This window comes from Gobio gobio (genome assembly GCF_949357685.1).
Source record: "Gobio gobio genome assembly, chromosome: 16".
NCBI lineage: Eukaryota > Metazoa > Chordata > Actinopteri > Cypriniformes > Gobionidae > Gobio > Gobio gobio.
The window spans coordinates 49,725,412-49,749,247 of record NC_137109.1 but is presented as its reverse complement, the minus strand read 5'-3'; the positions used below and the strand labels follow the sequence as shown (position 1 = coordinate 49,749,247).

At 44.2% G+C, this 23,836-nt stretch overlaps 1 protein-coding gene across 1 annotated transcript; it reads right to left on the bottom strand.

Moving 5' to 3' along the window:
- Positions 1 to 1,599: 1,599 nt before the first annotated feature.
- lrp2bp (LRP2 binding protein) lies at positions 1,600 to 23,825 on the bottom strand (the record flags this gene model as incomplete). Its single annotated transcript, XM_079839288.1, has 7 exons — positions 1,600 to 1,777; positions 3,625 to 3,848; positions 7,725 to 7,830; positions 15,881 to 16,023; positions 17,687 to 17,800; positions 17,874 to 17,980; positions 23,735 to 23,825. Coding segments are annotated over 7 exons (963 nt in total), but the record flags the coding sequence as incomplete, so codon positions are not given.
- Positions 23,826 to 23,836: the final 11 nt, after the last annotated feature.

Below are 23,836 nucleotides of genomic sequence, written 5' to 3'. Positions count from 1 at the left end.
ATTTGTGGCACAGACGAACGCGACGTTCGCTGCCTCTAAATTGTCGAAAACTGCCGAAAATTAGGGAGATTTCCAGGAGTATACAGGCGTTTATGGGGTCGAAAATCCCACTTTTCATGCAGTGACTGTTAATGACATTATTGTTATTCAGCTTCTCATCGATGGTGTCACTGCAGTCAAACTGATAATATTATAGATTATTAAAGGGATAGTTCACCCATAAAAGAAAATTCTGTCTTCATTTACTCACCCTCAAGTTGTTCCAAACCTGTATGAGTTTCTTTGTTCTGCTGAACACAAAAGAAGATATTTAGAAGAATGTTTGTAACCAAGCAGAGCATAGTAGGAAAAAAAATACTATAGTAGTCAATGGCTGCTCTCTCTGCTTGGTTACAAACATTCTTCACTCTTTCTTCTTTTGTGTTCAGCAGAACAAAGAAACTCATACAGGTTTGGAACAACTTGAGAGTGAGTAAATGAAGACAGAATTGTCCTTTTTGGGTGAACTATCCCTTTAAGTGCCTTTTAAACGGCCACTAAGCAAGCCTCAAACGTGTCCCACATCACTTGACAGGTCTAAGAATGTCTTTCTAATGCTGCGTTCACACCAAACGCGAATTGAGCGTCAAAATCGCGTCTACCGCGTCTAGTTTCACGCGCGTACATTTTGAATGCATTCGCGCGTCAGCAGAGAATTGGACGCGCGTAGAAATCGAGCGCTGGAAGCGAAATTGACGCGCGTTCAAGGCACTCCAGGAGAAATATGTCATCAAACACCACTCTGCCTCTTCATTTTCATTAAACATATATATTAAGCATTAATAGCCACACAAATGTGGTCCAGGCAACTCCTACATTATCTTCACTGCATGTATGTTTAAATATCCTTAAAATATAAAGTTATGAAACTTCTCTTTGCCCTCAGTCAAAACGATTTGGCAGACAACAAATTATAGATTCATGAGAGCAAAGATCGGCCGTTAGATCCACACAAGACGAACCACTACAGGACATCAGAGCCAGCGGCAGACGCCAGAAGGACTGGCCGAGGAAAGGCTGCTCTCACTGGGGTTAATGAGCGCTGAGCGCCCGGTGATCGCCTGGATCTCACAACTCCAAAAACACAAGATTATTTTTTTTAAATAGGCGCTCTCTTTATAAATAAACCACAGATTTGAGCTTTAAACAACTACATTCCCACCTGAAAACGTCTTAAAACTACATTTTGTGACACAATAGTACTGTTTTTAATTTATGCAGGGTTTCTCATACACGTCACTTTACCACGTGACCGTAGCGAGCAGGCTCCTGATTGGTTAACGCGGCGCGAATTGACGCCAAAGTAAAAAAATTTCAACTCGGGCGTCAGACGCGAATTCGCTTCAAACGCGTGAATGCACAAAAGCACCATTCGCGTGTAACGCGCGTATCGCGCAAGACGCTCAATTCGCGTCCAATTCGCGTCGCCTCCCGCGCCGCGGGACCTCCAGACGCGCGTCAACGCGCCTTTCCATTGACTTAACATTGAAATCACTCGCGCCAGACACTCAATTCGCATTTGGTGTGAACGCAGCATAACACACACACACCTGTGGGAAGCTGCTGTGGTACCTGTGTGAAGTATGTGTTTGCTCTGTCTGTGTTCTGCGCGACGCCTCGGCCCAGATGAAGGCAGAGAGCGAAGTAAAACATGGCTATAGCGATGCCCTTCCTGATGAACTCCTCCAGACAGCCGGTCTGCCGCGCGATGGCACTGGTGTCCTCGTATCCACACACTCTGTCCAACAAAACCAGTTTCACACGCTGAATAAAACATTTACATTTTACATTTATGCATTTGGCAGACGCTTTTATCCAAAGCGACTTACAGTGCCCTTATTACAGGGACAATCCCCCTGGAGCAATATGGAGTTAAAGTGTCAGGGTTCTGTCACTTCTGTCTAGTTTATTCATGGTTTTGTGACAGAGCCCTGACACTCCTGTATTGTGTGTGTTGTCTTGTGTGAGCTTTGAGCATGCTCGAGCTGCGTGCTCTTCTGTCCTGGTGTTTTGTGTGCGGGCTGTGGTGTTCGGATCCCAGCACTTCGGTCTAGTTTGGGTTTCAGTTTTTGGTTGGGATTCGGACATTCATGCTCCGCGTGTTTGTTTTGTCATGTGAGCGTGTGCTCTTCTGTCTGTGTTGTGTTCTGTGTAGCACACGGTTCATGTTTACATCGGCCGTGTGCTTTCATGTTTTGTCTTATGTTGTGTAGCACGTGGTTGGTGTTTTTCACTGGCTACGTGCTACGTCATGTTGTCATGTTTTGTGTGAACATGCAGCTGATGAGTTCTCATTAGCTGCATGTTCATGTCATGTTTGGTGTGAGCACGTCTTGTTAAGTGTTTCTTTGTGCCATGTGCTCTTGTCTATTGTCTAACCCCGCCCACCTTGTTTCCTGATTATTGGTTTATTTGCCCCACCTGTCTTCCCTCGTTACCCTCTTTTGTTTGCTCCCTATTTATTCTCCTTGTGTTTGCAGTCCAGTGCGGAATCGCCGTCGTATTAACCTCATGTTTCCCTGCACCCTGCAAGTCAAGTCGTGCCAAGTCAAGTCAAGTCAAGTCAAGTCTGTTTTTCCCCCTCGGGGTAGTTTTGTTTTGTCTTGTTTTTTGTTTTATTATTATCATTAAAAAGCCCATTCCTCTGCATCTTTGAGTCCTCGCTCCTTTCCCTTCACCAACCCTGACATAAAGGGTTAGTTCACCCAAAAATGAAAATTCTGTCATTAATTCCTCACCCTCATGTCGTTGGACACCCGTCAGACCTCCGTTCATCTTCAGACACAAATGAAGATATTTTAGTGTAAATCTGATGCTCTGAAAGGCCTCCATTGGCTCAATGCACTTTTCACTCTCAAGACCCTTAAAAGACACTAAAGACGTCGTTACAAAGTCCATCTCACTACAGTGGCTCTACAATAACTTTATGAATCGGCGAGAATAGTTTTTGTGCGCAAAAAAACCCTAAATAACGACTTATATAGTGATGACGATTTCAAAACACGGCCTCATGAAGCTTCGAAGCGTTATGAATCAGTGAGTCGAATCATGATTCGGATCGCGTGTCAAACTGCTGAAATTTGGCGATTCAAACTGCTGAATCGACTCACTGATTCATAACGCTTCGAAGCTTCATGAGGCCGTGTTTTGAAATCGTCATCACTATATAAGTCGTTATTTAGGGTTTTTTTGCGCACAAAAACTATTCTCGTCTTCATAAAGTTATTGTAGAGTCACTGTAGTGAGATGGACTTTGTAACGACGTCTTTAGTGTCTTTTAAGGGTCTTGAGAGTGTAAAGTGCATTGAGCCAATGGAGGCCTTTCAGAGCATCAGATTTACACTAAAATATCTTCATTTGTGTCTGAAGATGAACGGAGGTCTGACGGGTGTCCAACCACATGAGGGTCAGTCATTAATGACAGAATTTTCATTTTTGGGTGAACTAACCCTTTAAGTGCCTTGCTCAAGGACACACTGGTGGTGACCGCTGGGATCGAACCAGCAACCTTCTGATTATCAGTTCCATGGTTTAACCCACTGGACCACCATCTCAGAAGAGTCCGTCTGTGAGGATGCGCTGCACCTTTCTGCCAGGCTGGCGGCTCTGGAGTAGAGTTTGTGGTGGTAGTAGCAGGACGTGAGGTGACCCTGAGCGTAGACGTTCCCTCTCGCCGCTGCTTCCCTCAGGCAGAACAGAGCCGCATCCGGGTCCTTCTGCACTCCCTGCCCATACAGAAACATGACGCCCAGAGCGCCCTGGGACTCCAGACTGCCCTTCACACACGCCTCAGAGTGCCACCAGAACGCCTGACACACACACACACACACACGCAGTGTAGATATTACCAGTCCCTCCAGAAAAACGTGATTATGCGATCGCATGATTTAATACATAATCAGCCAAAGTCCGCATATTTATGCATGGGCGACATTTTTTCAAATACGCCGCGCTTAAAATTGCATAATTCTGCGTGCAAAATATGCGGGGCTAGCATGATTTCATAATCCCTGCATTTTCGTTGCAAAACAGTCATATATAGTAGCAGAAAGTTGACAAATGTTTGTTTACTTCACACAAGAGCCATCATTTTCCCCCTATTGCCATGGGAACGTTTTGAAGTGACGTAATTACCCAACGCGAACGTCATCGAAAAGCTGCAAACCCCCGTGGAGAAACCACAGATATCGCTGAAACCATGATGAAGCTCGCAAACTCCCATTGGCCAACAAGAATAACAGCAAAAGACCAAAGCAAAGCATCATGAGCGTTATGAATCAGTGAGTCGATTCAGCGGTTTGGAGCGTTATGAATCAGTGAGTCGATTCAGCAGTTCGGAGTTTTATGAATCAGTGAGTCGATTCAGCGGTTTGAAGCGTTATGAATCAGTGAGTCGATTCAGCAGTTCGGAGTGTTATGAATCAGTGAGTCGATTCAGCGGTTTGAAGCGTTATGAATCAGTGAGTCGATTCAGCAGTTCGGAGTGTTATGAATCAGTGAGTCGATTCAGCGGTTTGAAGCGTTATGAATCAGTGAGTCGATTCAGCGGTTCGGAGCGTTATGAATCAGTGAGTCGATTCAGCGGTTCGAAGTGTTATGAATCAGTGAGTCGATTCAGCGGTTCGGAGTGTTATGAATCAGTGAGTCGATTCAGCGGTTTGAAGCGTTATGAATCAGTGAGTCGATTCAGCGGTTTGGAGCGTTATGAATCAGTGAGTCGATTCAGCGGTTTGGAGCGTTATGAATCAGTGAGTCGATTCACCGGTTCGAAGTGTTATGAATCAGTGAGTTGATTCAGCGGTTCGAAGTGTGATGATTCAGCGAGTCGATTCAGCGGTTCGGAGCGTTATGAGTCAGTGAGTCGATTCAGCGAGTCGATTCAGCAGTTCGGAGCGTTATAAGTCAGTGAGTCGCTTCAGCGAGTCGATTCAGCGGTTCGGAGCGTTATGAATCAGTCAGTCGATTCAGCAGTTCGGAGCGTTATGAATCAGTGAGTCGATTCAGCAGTTTGAAGCGTTATGAATCAGTGAGTCGATTCAGCAGTTCGGAGCGTTATGAATCAGTGAGTCGATTCAGCAGTTCGGTGAGTCGATTCAGCAGTTTGGAGCGTTATGAATCAGTCAGTCGATTCAGCAGTTTGAAGCGTTATGAATCAGTGAGTCGATTCAGCAGTTCGGAGTGTTATGAATCAGTGAGTCGATTCAGCGGTTTGAAGCGTAATGAATCAGTGAGTCGATTCAGCGGTTCGGAGCGTTATGAATCAGTGAGTCGATTCAGCGGTTTGGAGCGTAATGAATCAGTGAGTCGATTCAGCAGTTTGGAGCGTTATGAATCAGTGAGTCGATTCAGCGGTTTGGAGCGTTATGAATCAGTGAGTCGATTCAGCGGTTTGAAGTGTTATGAATCAGTGAGTCGATTCAGCGGTTCGAAGTGTTATGAATCAGCGAGTCGATTCAGCGGTTCGAAGTGTTATGAATCAGTGAGTCGATTCAGCGGTTCGAAGTGTTATGAATCAGTGAGTCGATTCAGCGGTTCGGACTGTTATGAATCAGTGAGTCGATTCAGCGAGTCGATTCAGCGGTTCGGAGCGTTATGAATCTGTGAGTCGATTCAGCAGTTTGAAGCGTTATGAATCAGTGAGTCGATTCAGCAGTTCGGAGCGTTATGAATCAGTGAGTCGATTCAGCAGTTTGAAGCGTTATGAATCAGTGAGTCGATTCAGCGGTTCGGAGCGTTATGAATCAGTGAGTCGATTCAGCGGTTCGGAGCGTTATGAATCAGTGAGTCGATTCAGCGGTTCGGAGCGTTATGAATCAGTGAGTCGATTCAGCGGTTCGGAGCGTTATGAATCGCAACAATCACAAAAAAAAGCTGCATTTTTCTGGAAGGACTGTGTTACAGACGTTTAAGAACATGCATTAGATCAGGGGTTTTCAAGCTGGGGTCCTCCAGAAGGCTCTAAGGGGTCCCCAGAAAATGTCAGAGAATAAAAAGACAAAGTCTACCGAACAGTCAAAATGTTTCTCTTGTTTCTTGCCGTATTGATACTTTCCAGAATTGTACGTTTGATTTATATATTTCTAGTGAGTTATTCTCATTACACTCTAAAAAAAAAAAAGGTTCTAAATGGCACCAAAAATGGTTCTTGGCTCGTATTCATAGGGGAACCGTTTTTAGTGCTATATAGCACCAATTTTGGTGCTTCAGAGGTTCTTCAGAGGTGCTATATAGCACCTTGTTCAAACGTCACACATATCGTCGGAAAGCTCTGAGTCTCAAGGTTCCATATTTGGTGACGGTTTTGTGATGGAAGTGATATTTGGACAGAAATTTACAGGAAAATGCATTAAAAAAAAACAATCAATGGAATGTGTGACACCCGGTGGCTGTTTTTGGTACAGCGCCTAAACACAATCTCATGGGGACTTTAATTTTTGTGGCATAAACTTCAAATTTGGAACACAACTTGGTTAGACATATGGCTTTGATTTTATAGTAAAAAAAAAAAAGTAAAATATATATTTCATATAAAATAAAAATATTTAGTACAGTATTTTTCATTTACAATAAATCTAAACTTCCATAACTTTTTCTTATTTTCATATTTTGAATTGCTTTCACTTCAGCAATAATAAGTCAAGACCAAAACAAGACCAAATGTAGGTCTATATTCCAGAGCATTCTTGAATTACAGCCCTTTAAGTTTGGATAGTGCATTTTCATGTGTAAAGGGATTGCAATTACGAGATTTCTCTCTCAAACTTTTGCAAAGAAATTCTGAATTGCAGGATATAAACTTACAATTGCAAGACAGATAAATATAAATATATATTTTGATATATAATATATATAAATATCTCTCAATACAGTTTATATATTTTGCAATATATTTTTTAATTCCATGGCAGAAAAAAAGCTTCTATAGTTATTGAACTGAATCAACATTGAAATGATTTGAAATATATATAATATGATTTAAATAATACATATAAACTAAAACTATGGAGATAACATTCAATGTACAATTTAAATTATATTTATTGTAATTTATATTTATTATTAAGTTATTTTAACTAGTAATAAATAATAATAAATCTTTATTTTCTATAGCGCCTTTAAATGTACATCTCAAAGCGCTTTACAGAAACAGACAAAACATAGTACACAAAAGTAAAAGAAAAATGATTCAAAAAGAAAAATGTTATATCCAAAACAATTAAAAACTATATAAAATGTATACAAACGTTCAATAAAAAGCTACCCTAAAAAATTAGTTTTAGTAATTTAGATGCATTCTTAATTTAATATATTATAATTATTAATATTTTTTATAATGTATAACATTAAAAACGGCTAATTCCCTGTGGATTTCAGAAGCAGTTTGTGAATTTATGAGCAGAATAAGGTCTGTGCTTATCATTACTCCATCACACCATAACTTACACCCAGTCATGCATCAAACATGAATTTATTTCAAATATATTATTAAAATGTGGACTACAGCAGTTGTCATCCAGCACATGAACTCACATACAGATGCAAACTGTACTTTACAAACTGTAGTTTATTAAGCAGTTATTGAACGCCCGCTCCAGTAATGCCAACCACAGACCTGGTTTCCTCATAAATCCCTGTTCCAAAATCCCATCAGAGATTCCCAAAGGAAGTTTAATGTAAATCAGGACCTTTGTGAGGTTGAGGGTCTCCGGTCGGCTGTAGAACCTGCCCAGAGACGACTGCGCTTCCACACTAGAGTCCGGGTTCCTCTCATCGGCTGCCAGGAGCCACAGCCTGTGAAACACACACCAGATCACACACACTTCCCCACTGTACACACACTTCCCCACTGTACACACACTTCCCCACTGTACACACACTTCCCCACTGTACACACACTTCCCCACTGTACACACACTTCCCCACTGTACACACACTTCCCCACTGTACACACACTTCCCCACTGTACACACACTTCCCCACTGTACACACACTTCCCCACTGTACACACACTTCCCCACTGTACACACACTTCCCCACTGTACACACACTTCCCCACTGTACACACACTTCCCCCACTGTACACACACTTCCCCACTGTACACACACTTCCCCACTGTACAGACACTTCCCCACTGTACACAAACTTCCCCACTGTACACACACTTCCCCACTGTACACACACTGTACACACACTTCCCCACTGTACACACACTTCCCCACTGTACACACACTGTACACACACTTCCCCACTGTACACACACTTCCCCACTGTACACACACTTCCCCACTGTACACACACTTCCCCACTGTACACACACTTCCCCACTGTACACACACTTCCCCACTGTACACACACTTCCCCACTGTACACACACTTCCCCACTTCCCCACTGTACACACACTTCCCCACTGTACACACACTTCCCCACTGTACACACACTTCCCCACTGTACACACACTTCCCCACTGTACACACACTTCCCCACTGTACACACACTCCCCCACTGTACACACACTTCCCCACTGTACACACACTTCCCCACTGTACACACACTTCCCCACTGTACACACACTTCCCCACTGTACACACACTTCCCCACTGTACACACACTGTACACACACTGTACACACACTTCCCCACTGTACACACACTTCCCCACTGTACACACACTTCCCCACTGTACACACACTTCCCCACTGTACACACACTTCCCCACTGTACACACACTGTACACACACTTCCCCACTGTACACACACTTCCCCACTGTACACACACTTCCCCACTGTACACACACTGTACACACACTGTACACACACTTCCCCACTGTACACACACTTCCCCACTGTACACACACTGTACACACACTTCCCCACTGTACACACACTTCCCCACTGTACACACACTTCCCCACTGTACACACACTGTACACACACTTCCCCACTGTACACACACTTCCCCACTGTACACACACTTACACACACTTCCCCACTGTACACACACTTCCCCACTGTACACACACTGTACACACACTTCCCCACTGTACACACACTTCCCCACTGTACACACACTTCCCCACTGTACACACACTTCCCCACTGTGCACACACTTCCCCAACACACACTTCCCCACTGTACACACACTTCCCCACTGTACACACACTTCCCCACTGTACCACACACTTCCCCACTGTACACACACTTCCCCACTGTACACACACTTCCCCACTGTACACACACTTCCCCACTGTACACACACTTCCCCACTGTACACACACTTCCCCACTGTACACACACTTCCCCACTGTACCACACACTTCCCCACTGTACACACACTTCCCCACTGTACACACACTTCCCCACTGTACACACACTTCCCCACTGTACACACACTTCCCCACACACTTCCCCACTGTACACACACTTCCCCACTGTACACACACTTCCCCACTGTACACACACTTCCCCCACTGTACACACACTGTACACACACTTCCCCACTGTACACACACTTCCCCACTGCACACACTTCCCCACTGTACACACACTTCCCCAACACACACTTCCCCACTGTACACACACTTCCCCAACACACACTTCCCCACTGTACACACACTTCCCCACTGTACACACACTTCCCCACTGTACACACACTTCCCCACTGTACACACACTTCCCCACTGTACACACACTTCCCCACTGTACACACACTTCCCCACTGTACACACACTTCCCCACTGTGCACACACTTCCCCACTGTACACACACTTCCCCACTGTACACACACTTCCCCACTGCACACACTTCCCCACTGTACACACACTTCCCCACTGTACACACACTTCCCCACTGTACACACACTTCCCCACTTCCCCACTGTACACACACTTCCCCACTGTACACACACTTCCCCACTGTACACACACTTCCCCACTGTGCACACACTTCCCCAACACACACTTCCCCACTGTGCACACACTTCCCCACTGTACACACACTTCCCCACTGCACACACTTCCCCACTGTACACACACTTCCCCACTGTACACACACTTCCCCACTGTACACACACTTCCCCAACACACACTTCCCCACTGTACACACACTTCCCCAACACACACTTCCCCACTGTACACACACTTCCCCACTGTACACACACTTCCCCACTGTGCACACACTTCCCCACTGTACACACACTTCCCCACTGTGCACACACTTCCCCACTGTACACACACTTCCCCACTGTACACACACTTCCCCACTGTGCACACACTTCCCCACTGTGCACACACTTCCCCACTGTACACACACTTCCCCACTGTACACACACTTCCCCACTGTGCACACACTTCCCCACTGTGCACACACTTCCCCACTGTGCACACACTTCCCCACTGTGCACACACTTCCCCACTGTACACACACTTCCCCACTGTACACACACTTCCCCACTGTACACACACTTCCCCACTGTACACACACTTCCCCACTGTACACACACTTCCCCACTGTACACACACTTCTCCACTGTACACACACTTCCCCACTGTACACACACTTCCCCACTGTACCACACACTTCCCCACTGTACACACACTTCCCCACTGTACACACACTTCCCCACTGTACCACACACTTCCCCACTGTACACACACTTCCCCACACACTTCCCCACTGTACACACACTTCCCCACTGTACACACACTTCCCCACTGTACCACACACTTCCCCACTGTACACACACTTCCCCACTGTACCACACACTTCCCCACTGTACACACACTTCCCCACTGTACACACACTTCCACACTGTACACACACTTCCACACTGTACACACACTTCCCCACTGTACACACACTTCCCCACTGTACACACACTGTACACACACTTCCCCACTGTACACACACTTCCCCACTGTACACACACTTCCCCACTGTACACACACTTCCCCACTGTACACACACTGTACACACACTTCCCCACTGTACACACACTTCCCCACTGTACACACACTGTACACACACTTCCCCACTGTACACACACTTCCCCACTGTACACACACTTCCCCACTGTACACACACTTCCCCACTGTACACACACTTCCCCACTGTACCACACACTTCCCCACTGTACACACACTTCCCCACTGTACCACACACTTCCCCACTGTACACACACTTCCCCACTGTACACACACTTCCCCACTGTACCACACACTTCCCCACTGTACACACACTTCCCCACTGTACACACACTTCCCCACTGTACACACACTTCCCCACTGTACACACACTTCCCCACTGTACCACACACTTCCCCACTGTACCACACACTTCCCCACTGTACCACACACTTCCCCACTGTACACACACTTCCCCACTGTACACACACTTCCCCACTGTACCACACACTTCCCCACTGTACACACACTTCCCCACTGTACACACACTTCCCCACTGTACACACACTTCCCCACTGTACACACACTGTACACACACTTCCCCACTGTACACACACTTCCCCACTGTACACACACTTCCCCACTGTACACACACTTCCCCACTGTACCACACACTTCCCCACTGTACACACACTTCCCCACTGTACACACACTTCCCCACTGTACCACACACTTCCCCACTGTACACACACTTCCCCACTGTACACACACTTCCCCACTGTACCACACACTTCCCCACTGTACACACACTTCCCCACTGTACCACACACTTCCCCACTGTACACACACTTCCCCACTGTACACACACTGTACACACACTTCCCCACTGTACACACACTTCCCCACTGTACACACACTTCCCCACTGTACACCCCCCCCCCACTGTACACACACTTCCCCACTGTACACACACTTCCCCACTGTACACACACTTCCCCACTGTACACACACTTTCCCACTGTACACACACTTCCCCACTGTACACACACTTCCCCACTGTACCACACACTTCCCCACTGTACACACACTTCCCCACTGTACACACACTTCCCCACTGTACACACACTTCCCCACTGTACACACACTTCCCCACTGTACCACACACTTCCCCACTGTACACACACTTCCCCACTGTACCACACACTTCCCCACTGTACACACACTTCCCCACTGTACACACACTTCCCCACTGTACACACACTTCCCCACTGTACACACACTTCCCCACTGTACACACACTTCCCCACTGTACACACACTTCCCCACTGTACACACACTTCCCCACTGTACACACACTTCCCCACTGTACACACACTTCCCCACTGTACACCCCCCCCCCCCACTGTACACACACTTCCCCACTGTACACACACTTCCCCACTGTACACACACTTCCCCACTGTACACACACTTTCCCACTGTACACACACTTCCCCACTGTACACACACTTCCCCACTGTACCACACACTTCCCCACTGTACACACACTTCCCCACTGTACACACACTTCCCCACTGTACACACACTTCCCCACTGTACACACACTTCCCCACTGTACACACACTGTACACACACTTCCCCACTGTACACACACTGTACACACACTTCCCCACTGTACACACACTGTACACACATTTCCCCACTGTACACACACTTCCCCACTGTACACACACTTCCCCACTGTACACACACTGTACACACACTTCCCCACTGTACACACACTGTACACACACTTCCCCACTGTACACACACTTCCCCACTGTACACACACTTCCCCCCCCACTGTACACACACTTCCCCACTGTACACACACTTCCCCACTGTACACACACTTCCCCCCTGTACACACACTTCCCCACTGTACACACACTTCCCCACTGTACACACACTTCCCCACTGTACACACACTTCCCCACTGTACACACACTTCCCCACTGTACACACACTTCCCCACTGTACACACACTGTACACACACTTCCCCACTGTACACACACTTCCCCACTGTACACACACTTCCCCACTGTACACACACTTCCCCCCTGTACACACACTTCCCCCCTGTACACACACTTCCCCACTGTACACACACTTCCCCCCTGTACACACACTTCCCCCCCCCACTGTACACACACTTCCCCACTGTACACACACGTCCCCACTGTACACACACTTCCCCACTGTACACACACTTCCCCACTGCACTCTGGGTAGACTGACTCTGACTCTGAGTAGACTGACTCTGACTCTGAGTAGACTGACTCTGACTCTGAGTAGACTGACTCTAACTCTGAGTAGACTGACTCTGACTCTGAGTAGACTGACTCTAACTCTGAGTAGACTGACTCTGACTCTGAGTAGACTGACTCTAACTCTGAGTAGACTGACTCTAACTCTGAGTAGACTGACTCTGACTCTGGGTAGACTGACTCTGACTCTGGGTAGACTGACTCTGACTCTGAGTAGACTGACTCTGACTCTGGGTAGACTGACTCTGACTCTGAGTAGACTGACTCTGACTCTGGGTAGACTGACTCTGACTCTGAGTAGACTGACTCTGACTCTGAGTAGACTGACTCTGACTCTGGGTAGACTGACTCTGACTCTGAGTAGACTGACTCTAACTCTGAGTAGACTGACTCTGACTCTGGGTAGACTGACTCTGACTCTGGGTAGACTGACTCTGACTCTGAGTAGACTGACTCTGACTCTGGGTAGACTGACTCTGACTCTGAGTAGACTGACTCTGACTCTGGGTAGACTGACTCTGACTCTGGGTAGACTGACTCTGACTCTGGGTAGACTGACTCTGACTCTAACTCTGAGTAGACTGACTCTGACTCTGGGTAGACTGACTCTGACTTTGGGTAGACTGACTCTCCACAAATGCACATCTTACTCGTCGCACGCACAAATTCTGACCTACATTAATACAAAATCGAAGTTTTGTATTCACAACTATGTCTATTTGTACAAATCGCTGCACAGTCATGTAATTCTGTATTTTGCACACACAAGTTAAAAGGCATTTGTTTGTGGATAGTAAAACATGTCAGCAACATTTATCAAGTTCATGTATAATTATGTGTGCATTTATTAATCATTTTGAGTCTAAAATCATCCCATATTTCTTGGGCCAATATGACCAAAACGTTGCTGAAAAATAAGTGATGTTTAAAAAAAAAAAACAATCATGAAATTGTATTATTTGTATTATTTTTGTCCTAAGAAGATGAAAAATAGCAATCTATTAAGTTTGGTCTTGCCCTTTTAAGGGTTAAATTAGTGCTGGTTCAGAATCAACTGAACCAATGATTCTTCATATGATTCACTGTGTGTATCTCGTTTGAATCACAGGTCAAACACGCATAAACATCTTTAACATGCAAGTGTAATCTATTAAATGTAATTAACAAATCATCTAACACCATTATATGAAGTGTTTGTATAATGTGTGTTTTATTCAATCGTGGGGCTTGTTTTGTTCATTTTATGGAGAGCTTGGTCACTCAGGCCAATAAGAGACTATTATCTACTTTTTATTATACAAATGTGCCATTAAATGTCTACAAATGTATCAAATGGATTCGAAATCAGGCAAAAACCATACAGACACTGTGTCTGTGTCTGAAATCGGCCCCTTATTATTCTTTAGCTTTATTTATACATATTAGGGCTGTCAAAAGATTAATCGCGATTAATCGCATCCAAAATAAAAGTTTGTGTTTACATAATATATGTGTGTGTATTCTGTTAATTATTATTTATATATAAATACACACACAAGCATGTATATATTTAAGAAATATTTGCATGTATATACATTTATATAATCGATAATATATATAAATATAAATGTTTTATATATAAACATTATGATTATAAAAAAATATTCTAATATGTTTATTAAATTATAAAGTATTAATAATTTAAAATGTAAACTTAGATTTGTTTTGATACTTATTATTCTTAAGCATTATGTATGTTTTTTTTAGAATATATATATATAATTTTGTGTTTATGTATTTATAATATATTTATTAAATTATATATTATATAAAATTATTAATAATTATAAGTTTTTCTTATATGCTTATTCTTTAGCTTTATATATAATGTATAGTAGTTATTTTTAAGAATATAATAATAAATAAGAATACATGTAATTTTTGTGTGTTTATGTATTTATAATGTATTAGGGCTGTCAAAAGATTAATCGCGATTAATCGCATCCAAAATAAAAGTTTATGTTTACATAATATGTGTGTGTGTTCTGTTAATTATTATTTATATATAAATACACACACATTCATGTATATATTTAAGAAATATTTGCATGTATATACATTTATATAATATATATATGTTTTATATATAAAAATAATATTTTTTTCTTAAATATATACATCCTTGTGGGTGTATTTATAAATAAATAATAATTAACAGAGTACACACACATATATTATGTAAACACAAACTTTTATTTTGGATGCGATTAATCGCGATTAATCTTTTGACAGCCCTAACACATATATATATATTTGCTTTTAATTGTTTATATTTATATTTTTGATATGCTTATTCTTTAGCTTTATATATCATTTATAGTAGTTATTTTTAGAATATAATAATAAATACACAGCCTAATGCATGCGTTCACAGAGATCATCGCCCCCTAGTGGCGAACCATTGACATTTCTAAACGTTATAAAGTTAGGATGAAACGATGCCTCGTTTAAGGAAATCACATGACTTTGGCCGTTCGAATCACTGATTCAAAACAAATGATTCGTATTCGCAAATGTTTGAATCTTCAGTGTTTGGAGAGCGCCCATCTCTACTTCATACACAGATGCAGTTGTGTTTTCTGTGATAGTTTCTCACCGCTCGGCTTCAGCGCTGGACGTCTGGACGCCATAACCCTCCAGATACGCCCAGCCCAGGTTATACAGCGCCGCGGCTCTCACAGAGCCCACTTCAGAGGAATCCCACAATGCAACTCTTCTCATCAACTCCATTGCTTTGCCCTGTGTAAGTTGGTGGACAGTGAGATGTTAATAGAGTGCATTAGTGTCACTTTTAGTCCCTTTTCAGCGTATATTTTTCATTAATATTTCCCATTGGAATTTTAAAACAGTCTTCGTTATGAGCCAATCAGCTACAAGGAGAATCACAACATTACAAACTTTGAGTTGAAGCAAAAAAGTGCGTGAAAATCGGACACAAAGACAAAGAGACAAGACCGCGAGCTTACCGGCTTCAGTGAGGGAGAGAACTACAATCCCATGATGCACTGCGCATGACATAATCGAGTTAAAAAACGATGCAGAAATATAAAAACAGTGAAGTCATTCGCAGTGCTTCATGGGAGTGGGCGGAGCTAAAGTTATGATTGTGGCCACTCTCTGATTGGTGGAATTTTCTGTACAGCATTATGGGTAATGTAGTTTTTCACCATGAATTCCACTGTAAGACGCTCAAAACTACTAATTTAAAATGTTGATTATATATATATATATATATATATACACACAAAAAAATCAGTATTTTGAGAGTGTAGAGATTATGTCATTCGCAGTGCTTTGTGGGAGTGGGCGGAGCTAACAAGATCTTTTTGCGGATTTGGCTTGTCTCGACTCTGATTGGTGGAATTTTCTGTACAGCATCATGGGTAATGTAGTTTTTTACCTCGAATTCCGTTGTTAAAGACGATTATTGTAAACAATAAGTTGAAATAATGCGAGCTTCAACAGAAGCAAATACTTTGTAGCTCACAAAGTAGGGCTGTCTTTAACCCCTTAACTGTCACCGTCCCGCTCTTTTTTTTATCGCCTTTTTTTCGTATCATATATTTTAGTAATTATCATAAATTAGGGATCATTTGAAAGCTTACGAACTCAAAATTCATCCTGTGGAAACCGTTTTGAAATCAGATGTTGCGTTACCATGGAAACGGTACTCTAAATTCTTCTAGCGGGCTCCTCCCCCTAGTGGGCGGCGTCATGTTTCGTATTAGAAAATGTATTTGAACTACTTTATAATCAAAATATTTTCTAATCTTGACAAAACGCATATCGTCGGAAAGCTCTGAGTCTCAAGGTTCCATATTTGGTGACTGTTTTGTGATGGAAGTGATATTTGGACAGAAATTTACAGGAAACTGCATTTAAAAAAACAATCAATTGAATGTGTGACACCCGGTGGCTGTTTTTGGTACAGCGCCTAAACACAATCTCATGGGGACTTTAATTTTAGTGGTGTAAACTTCAAATTTGGAACACAACTTGGTTAGACATATGGCTTTGATTTTATAGTAAAACATTTTTTGTAAAATATATATTTCATATAAAATAAAAATATTTAGTACAGTATTTTTCATTTAGAATAAATCTAAACTTCCATAACTTTTTCATACTTTCATATTTTGAATTACTTCAGCAATAATCTGCTGCGTGTCTTCTTTAAAACAAGACCTTTAAAACAATATCCCAAAGCATTCTTGAATTACAACGCTTTAAGTTTGGATAGTGCATTTTCCAGGTTAGGGTTAGATTTATTGCTCAAAATCAGTTTTCCTATGGAGTTTTTACTTCTGTTGCGCTCTAATTTGAGTTGCTTTCGCAGGCATTTGGACATTTGTAACGCCTATTATTACTGCGGATCTGAGAGATATTGCAAGAAGGTCCTCACAAGGTCTTCTTTGGTTCCAAGGCCATCGTAATATATGACAGCCAGCTGGTATAGAGCTCGAGGATCTTCATCTTTAATGCCGTCGAAGATGACCTCCGCTTCCGCGTACCGGCCCTACAGGACAGCAGGAGGTCATAGGTCATCTGCTCAGATGAACTCTGAACTCTGAAACAGAGAGATCATTCACCTCCTCATAGTGGAACTGCCCCAGGAGGAAGGAGGCTTGAGGATCTCCGCTTTCTGCTTTCTCTTTAAGAAGAGCCACTGCCTTCTCCACGGACTCAGCACTGATTCCTGCTCAAACACAATGGATAAGGATTTAAATCAATAAAACTGGCAAAAAAAATCATTCTTTCTATGCTTATTAGAGTGTTGTGTAAGTAATGCAATGCCTTGTACTCATTTTAAGGATGTGATTAATCATTTTTTGGTGAATGAAAGTGTCATTCCTGGGTAACGGTAATGAATGTTGAAATGAATTACATTTATACCATTGTTATACAAGTGTGATATCCATAGCTCAACAAACAATTAGTGCTTTTAATCACAATTAATGTAATCAATTTGGGATTTCTTATAGACATGGGCTCATAACGGGACTGATAACTCAAAATTCAGAACCAAATCGGGGGTAAAAAAGCTGAAAAATGTTTAAAAATGTTTTCCACATTGTGTTAAAATTTTGAGTTCAATGAAATAAATTTTTTTAGTTCATACAATGAACATTTTTGAGAATCGACAACATCACCCTTTATTCAAATATTATTAAAATATGTGTTTTATGTGAAACATGTCATGATTTATCACAACATTTTGGTTCAGACACAATAATATTTTGAGTTTCTATTTTTTAAACCATCCATCCATCCATCCATCTTCTTCCGCTTATCCGGGGCCGGGTCGCGGGGGCAGCAGTCTAAGCAGAGATGCCCAGACTTCCCTCTCCCTAGACACTTCCTCCAGCTCTTCCGGGGGGACACCGAGGCATTCCAAGGCCAGCCGGGAGACATAGTCCCTCCAGCGTGTCCTTGGTCTTCCCCGGGGCCTCCTCCCGGTTGAACATGCCCGAAACACCTTCCCGGGAAGGCGTTCAGGAGGCATCCGGAACAGATGCCCGAGCCACCTCAGCTGTCCCCTCTCGATGTGGAGGAGCAGCGGCTCTACTCCGAGTTCCTCCCGAGTGACTGAGCTTCTCACCCTATCTCTAAGGGAGCGCCCAGCCACCCTGCGGAGAAAGCTCATTTCGGCCGCCTGTATCCGGGATCTTGTCCTTTCGGTCATGACCCAAAGCTCATGACCATAGGTGAGAGTAGGAAAGTAGATTGACCGGTAAATCGAGAGCTTCGCCTTACGGCTTAGCTCTTTCTTCACCACGACAGACCGGTACATCGACCGCATTACTGCAGAAGCTGCACCGATCCGTCTGTCAATCTCCCGTTCCATCCTCCCCTCACTCGTGAACAAGACCCCTAGATACTTGAACTCCTCCACTTGGGGCAGGAACTCTCCACCAACCTGAAGTGGGCAAGCCACCCTTTTCCGACTGAGGACCATGGCCTCGGATTTGGAGGTGCTGATCCCCATCCCAGCCGCTTCACACTCGGCTGCAAACCGTCCCAGTGCATGGCGAAGGTCCTGGTTAGAAGGGGCCAACACGACAACGTCATCCGCAAAGAGCAGAGACGAAACCGTGTGGTCCCCAAACCTGACACCCTCCGGCCCTTGGCTGCGCCTAGAAATTCTGTCCATAAAAATTATGAACAGAACCGGCGACAAAGGGCAGCCCTGCCGGAGTCCAACATGCACCGGGAACAAGTCTGACTTACTGCCGGCAATGCGGACCAAACTCCTGCTTCGGTCATACAGGGACCGGACAGCCCTCAGCAAAGGACCCCGGACCCCATATTCCCCCAGCACCCTCCACAGGACGCCGCGAGGGACACAGTCGAATGCCTTCTCCAAATCCACAAAACAAATGTGGACTGGTTGGGCAAACTCCCATGAACCCTCCAGCACCCTGTAGAGGGTATAGAGCTGGTCCAGTGTTCCACGACCAGGACGAAAACCACACTGTTCCTCCTGAATCCGAGGTTCCACTATCGGCCGAATTCTCCTCTCCAGTACCCTGGCATAGACTTTCCCGGGGAGGCTGAGAAGTGTGATCCCCCTATAGTTGGAACACACCCTCCGGTCCCCCTTTTTAAAAAGAGGAACCACCACCCCGGTCTGCCATCCCAGAGGCACTGTCCCCGACCGCCACGCGATGCTGCAGAGGCGTGTCAGCCAAGACAGCCCCACAACATCCAGAGACTTGAGGTACTCAGGGCGGATCTCATCCACCCCCGGTGCCTTGCCACCGAGGAGTTTCTTGACCACCTCGGTGACTTCAGCTTGGGTGATGGACGAGTCCTCCTCTGAGCCCCCAGCCTCTGCTTCCTCAATGGAAGACATGACGGCGGGATTGAGGAGTACTCGAAGTATTCCTTCCACCGTCCGACAACATCCCCAGTTGAGGTCAACAGCCGCCCATCGCCACTGTAAACAGCGTTGGTAGGGCACTGCTTCCCCCTCCTGAGGCGCCGGACGGTTTGCCAGAATCTCTTCGAGGCCAGCCGATAGTCCTTTTCCATGGCCTCACCGAACTCCTCCCAGGCCCGAGTTTTTGCCTCCACAACCACCCGGGCTGCAGTCCGTTTAGCCTGCCGGTACCTGTCAGCTGCCTCAGGAGTCCCACAAGCCAGCCAGGCCCGATAGGACTCCTTCTTCAGCTTGACGGCATCCCTTACTTCCGGTGTCCACCACCGGGTTCGGGGATTGCCGCCTCGACAGGCACCGGAGACCTTACGTCCACAGCTCCGAGCAGCCGCTTTGACAATGGAGGTGGAGAACATGGTCCACTCGGACTCAATATCTCCAGCCTCCCTCGGGATCTGGTCGAAGCTCTGCCGGAGGCAGGAGTTGAAGATCTCTCTGACAGGAGACTCGGCCAAACGTTCCCAGCAGACCCTCACAGTACGTTTGGGTCTACCGAGTCTATCCAGCTTCCTCCCCCGCCATCGGATCCAACTCACCACCAGGTGGTGATCAGTTGACAGCTCCGCCCCTCTCTTCACCCGAGTGTCCAAGACATACGGCCGCAGGTCAGATGAAACGACCACGAAGTCGATCATTGACCTACGACCTAGGGTGTCCTGGTGCCATGTGCACTGATGGACACCCTTATGCTTGAACATGGTGTTCGTTATGGACAAACTGTAACTAGCACAGAAGTCCAATAACTGAACACCACTCGGGTTCAGATCAGGGGGGCCGTTCCTCCCAATCACGCCCCTCCAGGTTTCACTGTCATTGCCCACGTGGGTGTTGAAGTCCCCCAGTAGAACGACGGAGTCCCCAGTCGGAGCACTCTCCAGCACCCCTCCCAGGGACACCAAGAAGGCCGGGTACTCTGCACTGCTGTTTGGCCCATAGGCACACACAACAGTGAGAGACCTATCCCCGAGCCGAAGCCGAAGGGAAACGACCCTCTCGTTCACCGGGGTAAACTCCAACACATGGCAGCAGAGCTGGGGGGCTATAAGCAAACCCACACCAGCCCGCCGCCTCTCACCATGGGCAACTCCAGAGTGGTGAAGAGTCCATCCCCTCTCGAGAAGTGTGGTTCCAGAGCCCAAGCCGTGCGTGGAGGTGATTCCGACTATCTCTAGTCGGAACCTCTCAACCTCACGCACAAGCTCAGGCTCTTTCCCCGCCAGCGAGGTGACATTCCATGTCCCAAGAGCTAGTTTCTGTGTCCAGGGATCGGGTCGTCTAGGCCCCCGCCTTCGACTGCTGCCCGATTCGCTTTGCACCGGCCCCTTACGGTCCCTCCCGTGAGTGGTGGGCCCACGGGAAGGTGTCCCCACGTCGCTCCTTTGGGCTGAGCCCGGCCGGACCCCGTGGGGGAAGGCCCGGCCACCAGGCGCTCGCATACGAGCCCCAACCCCAGGCCTGGCTCCAGGGTGGGGCCCCGGCTGCGCCATACCGGGCGACGTCACGGTCCTCCTTTTTTTTGGCATCATAAGGGTTTTTGAACTGCTCTTAGTCTGACTCGTCACCTAGGACCTGTTTGCCTTGGGAGACCCTACCAGGGGCATATAGCCCCGGACAACATAGCTCCTAGGGTCATTCGGGTACTCAAACCCCTCCACCACGTTAAGGTGGCAGTTCATGGAGGAGTTTTTTTTTAAACCAATTTCAAATTTTTTATGCAACCAGGTTACTTACTTTTTTAAGTTAAACCAATATTTCTATTACAGTGCAATGCAGTAAATAAGACTTGTTTTATCCTCAACTCAACAAAAACTGAATTGTGTAATCTAACACACAAATATATACATTAATCGCCCGTGTGATTGATAGACGGGAGGACATTCTGTAATATTTTTCATGATTAACATAAAAACCATCCTCATATATACACTTTTCTGTATTAATTTCAAGATTAATGTATTAATTTAACATTAACCCGACGGTAATTTAAACGTAGCCTTTGTGAAAATATAAAGCAAAACATTAAATGTGCAAAACAAATGACTAATATTTTCAGCAATGTCGTTTAATCGACTAGTCTTGCATATCCCTCATAATAACTATGCCTAAAAGTTTACAAATATGAATGAAAAACTAGATTATTATACATATGTCATTCTGGATAACGGATGAGAGGGTTGGTGTTATCCAGGAATGGCTAAACAAATGTTTGTTCTTTATAATCAGGCACTGACTGAGCCACCTGTGGAAAACTACAACTGAGCGATCATCACTTTAAGCTAATCTTTCAGAGAGTTTTTAATATAAATACATTATAAATGTTTTATTAGTGTTATCCAAAAGGACACAGGATATTGCTAAAGTGCACCAGCGACCGAAATGGTCAAAATATCAGCATTTTAAGTCCGTTGCACATGTTTTTTATGGATAATTTTGCTAAAACTTTAGCTTGAATATCTAATAATTTTGCAACTTATAATATGTTTAAATTATATGTTAAAACTAGTGTAGGAAATAACAAATCTAAATGATATATCATTTTGCTCCAAATGTTGCACATATGGTAGGGAAAATGTACATTTAAATACTGAAATGCATATTGCATTGCAAAATGAAAATTGCAACCCACAAGCTTCCATAGGTGTTGGCTCCTTCATTTTTGATACAATATTATGTCACATGACATACCAAAATGCATTATGGTCCAAAATGGTGTCATGGAATGACATTAGATAAATCACAATTTGGAGACAAAAGTCTTTCTGTCATAAAAATGTAAATAAGCTTAGTATTATTACCACTAAGAAACACAATACAATTATGGGTCACACTTTACAATAAGGTTCATTAGTTAACATGAACTAATAATGAACCGCACTTATAAAGCATTTATTCATCTTTGTAAATGTTCATTTTCAACATTTACTAATACTTTATTAAAATCTTGTTGACATTAGTTAATGCACTGTAAACTAACACAGCTGTATTTTTATTAAATAATATTAACAAAGATGAACAAATACAGTGAACTGCTCATAGTTCATGTTAGTTAACACATTAACTAATGAAACCTTATTGTAAAGTGTTACCCAATCAGTATATATGAATACTACAATTATACTCAATTATATCATTAAGTAGATTTTAAATACTTTTATTAATATTTTCTACAATTTTGTCGTATTTTTTGTAATCATATCTTGACATTATGGGACTTTTGAGCTCAATATCTATAATATATGAATTATTTATAATTAATAAGTTACTCACATGAGTGATTAAGAGGGGGAAGTTGAGTCATTTAATGTAGTGTATTTAAAAATGTATATAATATGAATATGCTTTGGACGCCAGAATTGACAGCCGCGTCATTGACCCATACACACACACACACACACACACACACACACACACACACACACACACACACACACACACACAAAACACAGATATATAATAATGTTTATAAAGTGTTAAATGTTGTAACAGCTATCTCTGATCAGGTGTTTGACTCACCTGACTGCGTCAACTCTTCTCTAATATCTTTATAAATGTCTGTGATTGCACTGAGAGACTTTGAGGTTGTGATTTTGTCCGTCGAGTCCATAATTATCCCCG